The 7,731-nt window shown below is 38.2% G+C and overlaps 1 protein-coding gene across 1 annotated transcript in view; it reads left to right on the top strand.

Annotated features, from left to right (window-relative positions):
* grm8a (glutamate receptor, metabotropic 8a) overlaps nt 1-7,529 on the top strand; it is a 354,028-nt gene extending 346,499 nt beyond the window's left edge. The window contains exons 13-15 of the mRNA XM_021320621.2: nt 120-260; nt 1,981-2,086; nt 6,751-7,529. Of these exons, the coding sequence (XP_021176296.2) occupies nt 120-260; nt 1,981-2,086; nt 6,751-6,800 (297 nt within the window). The 3' untranslated portion in view covers nt 6,801-7,529. The remainder of the gene's footprint in view (nt 1-119; nt 261-1,980; nt 2,087-6,750) is intronic.
* Nucleotides 7,530-7,731: the final 202 nt, after the last annotated feature.

A 7,731-nucleotide genomic window follows, 5' to 3' on the forward strand; every position in this document is an offset into this window, starting at 1 on the left:
CATCTTTCTTTTACAATATTCCTTAACTTCCTGTCAGTGTGTCACCTTTTTGGTACAAGTGGAAATGTGATGAATTAGTGTCATCTTCTCTTTCTGTGTATGTATCCCTCTTGTTTCAGATGTATATCCAAACTACCACCCTGACAATCTCTCTCAGCCTCTCTGCCTCCGTATCCCTGGGGATGCTCTACATGCCTAAGGTCTACATCATCCTCTTTCACCCAGAGCAGAACGTGCCCAAAAGAAAACGTAGCTTCAAGGTAAGCTGATCTTACCTCTCTAAAATTTAACAACTTGAACTTATGTTTACATAGAATTGACATAATGTTAAATTGCTCGCATACAGACAGGAACCAAAAACAAATGAAGAACTAATGACCTGACGTGTGAATGTTATTTGCTTTCACTTGTTTGCCTGCAGGAAAAATAAAACAATGCATAGAAAATGAGAAATCCTGGCACTCATGCATTGTGTACACAACAGGTATTTCTTTGAGATGTGCAGGGAAAGAGAAGACACAAAGCTGCTCAAATGATATGAGGCTGCCTGGAATGATGGATTAGTTTCACTTTTCAAACAGGTGTTGGGATTACATTTGCTGGTGCATAGAAGCACAGACTGGAGATTTAGTCCAGTCACTCACAGAGACAGACATTAGGCAGTAGAATAGGAAAAAAAAAACTGGGCCAGTGTATGGAACTGTGAGCTTGAGCTCACATATAGCTTACAGTGCTGTGCAAAAGTATACATACCCCTTGGTAGAAGCTGCCGCACCCTGCCAGCTGTGAAACCAGCTCTTCTCCCCTCCAGACCCAACTCCATTTGAATTAAAAGGTTTTGAAGATGCAACGCTCGAAACTGAAAACTATACTGGAACTCATTTTGTCTAAAGAAACTAGAGACACAATAGCGCTGACGGACAAGATGCAGGAAAAAGGAATGTAGAAGAGCCCCGACTGATCCTCCCATAAGCCTTATAAAGAAGTCTAGGTACAGTCCTGTGCACTTTGTACACTTCCTCACATGTCGCCAGTGAGATAATGTCACCACTGGGGTTCAGTCTGATAGATTGTGTTTTAGTATTGTGTCCCAGCCTATCGAAGTGAGTGTGCAGCTCCCAGGATAACTGACCGTTCCACTCATGCATCCCGTTTCTAAACACCCTTTAACCACAAACATCCATGTATATTCGATGTTTTGATAAAGCAGCTGGATGGATGGTTTTGAAAAGAATTATCCGGAGCCAACTCTTTGTAGAACCACCTTTTGCTACAGTTAGAGTTGCAAGTCGTTGGCATATGTCTCTGCCAACTTCCTGCATTGAAATCTTGCTTATTCTTCTTGGCAAAATAGCTCAAGGTCTGTGAGACTGGATGTTGAGCGACCCTGAACATCAGTTTATTTGGATTAGATTAACCCATTCAGTCATAGCTCTGAGAGCATGGTTAAGGTGTTTAAAGAGGTTACTACCAGGTCTGTTTTCCTTTTATTTTAACACAGGGAATAATTTACACTCAGGTGGACTCTATTTGTCACTAAGGGGACCTTTGAAGGCAAGTAGTTTTACTGAATATTGTTTAGGTAGATCACAGTATAAGGGACAGAATACACATAATTTGAGAAATTGACAAACTCCCCAATTATGGATTACTTTGTATTCAAGTTTGAGGTTGTAATCTGATAAAATCTCAAGTTGAAGGAGGTATGAATAATTTTGCAAGGTGTCTTAGGTACAAAATTAAAATCAGTCAAAAATGACCAGCTCTTTATAGCAAAAATGTGAGGAATACAAAAGGCTGTAACTAAAACAGCTCATCAGTTGTTTTTTTGTTTAGTAATTGTTCACTTTATGATGATGCCTTATGCTGATACAATGAGATGTATAAATGCACTGTGTGTGTAATAACACACAGGATAACTTAAGCAATGTTAAAACTATTAATTTGTTATTGGGTTTGATGAATCTACAATTTTTACAGGCAATTGTAACAGCAGCCACCATGTCTGGAAAGCTGACCCAGAAGGGAGGAGACCGTCCCAACGGAGAAGTCAAGACTGAACTATGTGAGAGCATGGAGACCAACAGTGAGTAAGAGAACACCAAACTTTTATATTTACACATCTAAACTACATAGAACCAACTCAAGGATTAATTAACACAAATACATAGTTCACACATAATAGATTCAAACATTTAGTTTATGTTTCTAACACCTTTTTAAAAAGCAAAATATTCAAGTGTATATATAATACTTTTTTCTTTTGATTTACAGTCGCAAAATAGGTTTTTACAATAGAGGTAAACACATTCTAATTTGGGGATGTTTATTTACAGCTACCCGCCATGTGCTTAATGCATTTACAATATTTTGCTAATTACATGTCATGATAGATTACTGCCACACAAATACAATCCATCCCCAAATGAATAGTATTTACACTTTAATCATTATTTGTTTTGCTTTAGTTTTCAATTTAATTTTATGCCTCGCTTTTTCTTTGCTGCAACAGTGCCCAGTTCTAAATAGCATGGTGTAAAGGATTGCCACGTCAGTGTCAAAAGCTTTATTTGGGATTGAGCTACTGTAGTTTGCCACATTCTCAAAGTGCGAGTGTAACAGTGAATGAAAAAAAGCATATATACAAGCAATTGTGAACATATTTTTGCATGTTTGAGTATTGACATTTAATGAATATTTAGCTTTTTATGGTCTAAGGCCCCATTCACATGGAAACTAGATTAGGTGCATTTGCAAAGGTATTTTGTTGTTTGGGCTTTAGGATGCAGCGTTTTGGGAGACTGTAAACAATTTTTCAAAATACCATTTTGTATTAACCGCTCTTCACTCTACAACCTTTTTCCGTGAGTACATGCAAGCCGCATCTTTTCTTAAACAATGTTTTGGCTTTGTTGTTAGCAGTGTCCTTGGACTCCTTTCTAATGAGTCTGTTCTGCACAGCGCCACCAATGGGCCTGGCATACCTACTATAGCCTTTTCAGTTATGCAGTGTCCACTCGTGTGGATGCACATTTATCGCGTTTATCTCCATGTAGATAAGGCCTAAATGTTTTAGAAAATATTTGTGTGGGCTAATAAAAACAGGTGAAAAAAGCTCAGTATTAAAGACTAGAGGATTGAAATAAAAATGTGCTGTATCCTGTAGGCTTGCAAAATATATTGGTCTGTTGGAAGAGTAATGGCTGGCCTCCTTTGACTAGAAAGGAAGTCAGACCATTATGAATGGCCATGTTAATATAGTGCAGAAACAGTCATTGAACACCCCAAGTAATATGCACAAACAATTTAATAAAATGTATTGGCATAGGAAGCTTTGAACACCTGAAGAAAATGAGCCACATTTGGAAAGAAAGCAAAATACTGGGATAATTATACAGGTTCATCTAAACAATTAGAATACTGTTGAAAAATGTGAAAATTATATACATTCTAATACAGTGTGAAATATTTATTTCTGGCAATTAAGGCTTACAGATGACAAAGATTAAAAAAAACTTAAATGAAAATGTGAGGCTTCTGAAAAGTCTATTTAGATGCACTTGGTTGAAATTACTGAATCAATACAGTGTAGCAAGGAGGTGATCACCCTGCTGTGGTGTGGTGGAAGCTTAGCAGCTTTCAGGGGATCTGCACTGTTGAGATTGTGTCATCTCCTTCTTGGCAATACTCCATAGATTTTTTCTCGCAGGTCAGTTTAGCACAGTAACACCATGGTCATTGAACCAGTGTGGACAAGTGTCCTCCTGGAAACTGGACAGCAGTTTTTTGCAAAAATATGAAGTTATCTACAATTCCTAGTAGATGGCTGGGTTCTGTGTATATCCACTCTACTACATATTTTCCGAGTACAGAGTACCAGTACAGTTTTCTTCGCTCAGGTAAGACTTTTCAGAAGTGGCTTGACATGCTGCTGTATCCAGCCTTGCTCCACTCCTTGTAAACCTACCTTAAATGGATTTTGCTTGAAGAGACACTCAAGGCGGCAGTGATTGCTGGTGCACTTTTTCCTTCCACTCAACTTTCTGTGAAATGTTTAAATATAGCACATTGTGAACAACTAGTTTCTTTAACAAGGACTGCTTTCTGGATATCTGTCAAGTCAGCTGTTCTCTCCTTGATTGTTTAGCCTACTAACCCTGACCCCACCCCATATATGGCTCTTTTGACTTTTTAATCCAGAACACCAAATACAGGTAAAGACATGGTTGAGACTGCTGTTGCGAATTTCCTCACTGCAATCTTCCACATCAGCTTACAACTACCTTAATGTTCTCTTTAGTCTTCCTCAAGGCCTCCTGCTCAGCAGTTCCAGCTTAAACATCTAAGCTGTCTCTGATCCTAGTCACGCTGAAAAAGAACGTTAACTCCATCTAGGTTTCCTCCCCTTGTTCCCTGCGCTCACCTCAGATCATAATGTCATTTGCAAACCTCATCTGTCCATTACCACGGAAACCACTTTGTCGCATCTACCACACACCTCACCAGTCAGACGTTCTCTAGACCCACAAACGCAACAAAGCTCCCCCTGACCTTCTCTGTAGTACTTTTCTTGGCATGAAACTCTACTACTGCACACAGATGCTTATGTTTAATCTCAGTTATCTTCTCATTCTCTAAGATCTCATTGAACAGCGTAGTCAAACATTCTGTCTCTCTTTAGACACTTCCATACATCCACAGGTATATCAGCAGAACTAACTTTTTCCACTCTTTATCCTTTTTAATGTCTGTCTTACATTAATCCTTGCTAATCCACAATGGGCACTTCTTTTTGAAGAATTTATGAAAAATGAGCAAGACCAAAGTACTCTTTCCATTACACTTTTATCACAAGCCTCAATACCTTACCTGCTGAACATCTGTCTCTCTGCCTCACCAAACTATAATTTCTTATCTCCTTCCTTACCGTCCATATCATACAAGTCACTGTATTCCCTTTGTTTCGCCTTAGCTACCTCTACCTTCACTTAGAGTAGGCAATGTTTCCCCAAGCCCCTTTTTCAATAACTGCACATGTGCAAGACCGGCTTACAAATCTCCCAAATCTACTCTTGTCTTTCAGGTTGGACAATTTTATCTAGTATTACCAACCTTAGCTTTAACGCTGCCTCTTTAGTCCTGAGTGCTCCACTTCTTTTTAGCTGTTTTCTCCAAACACAGATGTACTTCCTTCCAGTCTCTCTGATAGCGCCTCCTAACCACCCGGAGCCTACATCATTGTCCTCTGCCTGTGGTGCAGAATATCCCCAGATATGAGTGGTGACTCTGCATCAATTCATCTAAATCAACAAACTGACTCTCTTGTCCAAAGTGGTTCAAAATGCCCTGATGCATCTCAAAGGTAGAAAACAAAAGTTGAGTAGGTCCTCTGTAGAAATGTTTCTTCAGTCTTTAGAGTAAAAGATAAACTCAGCTGTATAATCAATAACTTTGCATGGTGGATCAATATTGAACAATCCCTAAGTAGAATGTTATAATCAAGATATCTTTAGAAATTGATAGGAATGATGTTGCTGGAAAATAGGGTAGGTTAAATATTCTTCATACTTAACTGTTTTGTTGTAAGATCAGTTTAACCATTTCAAAAACAAACCTCTAAGACCAGACAATTTAGAATTAGGACATCCAAATTCCCTAAAATATATGGTACTATTAGAGGGACTTCCTGAAATTATTTTAGTAAAGCTGTTTCTGTTCCAATCGCTGGTCTAGACAATTCCTGTTGATAATGTAAACATACAAGATTAATTTGGATATTTTTTTAATTAACCAAATGTTAAGTGCAGGGTCCAGTTATTGTTTGCATTATTTCAGGATTTAACCATGATTATGTAAAAATGATGTTAACAGAATGTCTTTGGTCATTTTTAGAAGTTTCAATGTAAATTGAGGAATGCAGATTACCTCTGAATTAAAAAAAAAAGGTTTTTGGCATTAGAGGCTTTTATTGATTAGTAACTGACAGAAAGTTGGGCAGACATGCATTAAATGGCCTGGGGTCAGCTGCAGCTTCAGCATATGTGCTACAAACTGGTCTATATGATGCCCTCCAACTGTAAAATGTTAACCTTCAATCCATTTGGCTAACACGTTGTCAATGATACAAAATTAATCCTACATTAAAGGTTAGAGTATAATGCCTGACTTTTCTGACCTATGGAAATGTTGCTGTAAATGGCCAAAAATATCTACTATTAGTTGCATAACTAAATCCTTGGGGCTGCTTGCTGTTCAGGTGGATGACAGGGTCTTGAGATTTTATTTAGGGGTGTCAGGTTTTTACAATTTAACATTTTGAAAACAGTGCATTATATCGCTTTCACTTTACCACCATTAAGTACTACATGTTTGACATCAAACAAAATTCCTATGAAATGCAATAGTTTATATTTGTAACATGAAAATGTGAAGTTAAAGGGCTAAGAATACTTTTTAAAGGCACTGTACTTGTATTGAAAAATAAGTGAAAAGAGCCCACTGAACACATAACCGGCGCCTGTGGTGCTGCACAGACATTGACATTTAACAGAGAATGCTTGAGGGGACACGAGACATTGCACTTTTCAAAGCCTCAACAACTCAGGTGGTCTGAGGACGTGACAACATTGCTAATGACCTCTATTCTTAATTTTTTTTTCTTCACGTTTGTCCTCATCGGTGTGCGCTCCTTTTTGCATGCACTTTTTAAAATAGTTGTGTTTTTCACTGCTTTACTCTGTCTTCACGCAGCTTCATCAACTAAGACAACATACGTCAGCTACAGTAATCACGCCATCTGAAGGGACTACAGAGGGAGGGAGCGCGTCTTCTAAGGAGCCAAGTAAGAGAGGAGGAGGTGTGGATCACATCTGATTTTGCCGCAAGACCGGTGAAAGCACGGAGCGCCCAATGGAAACCAAGCATGAGACATTTTGTATGTGTTACCCATCAACACCACAGAGGTGGGACCACTCAAACAGCCAGTCAGTGTGCCTGCTTCGCTGCTACTCTCAGCTCATTGGTCCTGCCACGAACTTACCTGTTTAAAGAAAGAAAATATCAGTAAAAAAGTGACATACCGCGGGGACAATGGAGAGCAAAAAGAAATTAAAAAAAGCAAAAAAAAAAGGTTAAAAATTTAAAAAATGAATATCTTTAAAAGAGGTCTGAAGATGTGTTGAAATTATATATAAAAAGGGCAAAGGTGGGGCTGAAGAGATTTAACAAATAACATTTTAAAAGATATTTAAAAAGAGAAATGTGAGAGAAAAATCTATGAGAATCAAAGTGTTTGTTGTTGTTCTCTACTTGTAAGTATTTTTGTGGTTGTGACAATTTTTTCATTCTTGTCTCACCGTTGTCTTTGGATCGCCCTTGCATAATGAGATGAGTGTGTTTCCTCCTGCTGTCTTGGCGGACCAGGGTGTAGCCTTGGGTTGTGAACCTGTAAAATGCCATGGTTGAAGCATGCCAGTTTTTATACAAAAAGGAGATTTATTTATAATAAAGGAATGTTTTGCAAATGTGTAGATTTGTTGTCATGTTTTGATAAATGACAAAGGGTGATGTTTTGTGATTACTTTTGGAATAAAATTCAAGGACATAATTCAATTCTTGTTAAAATGCAGTTAAGTTCAGTTTTATTTTTTTTACACTGATTGAGGCAGCCAATGTCCTTTTAACTAGTACAAACCTCTAGATACTGGATTTAGGAGAGCGGGTACCTGCCAG

Source organism: Fundulus heteroclitus, chromosome 17 (genome assembly GCF_011125445.2).
Source record: "Fundulus heteroclitus isolate FHET01 chromosome 17, MU-UCD_Fhet_4.1, whole genome shotgun sequence".
Taxonomy (NCBI): Eukaryota; Metazoa; Chordata; class Actinopteri; order Cyprinodontiformes; family Fundulidae; genus Fundulus; species Fundulus heteroclitus.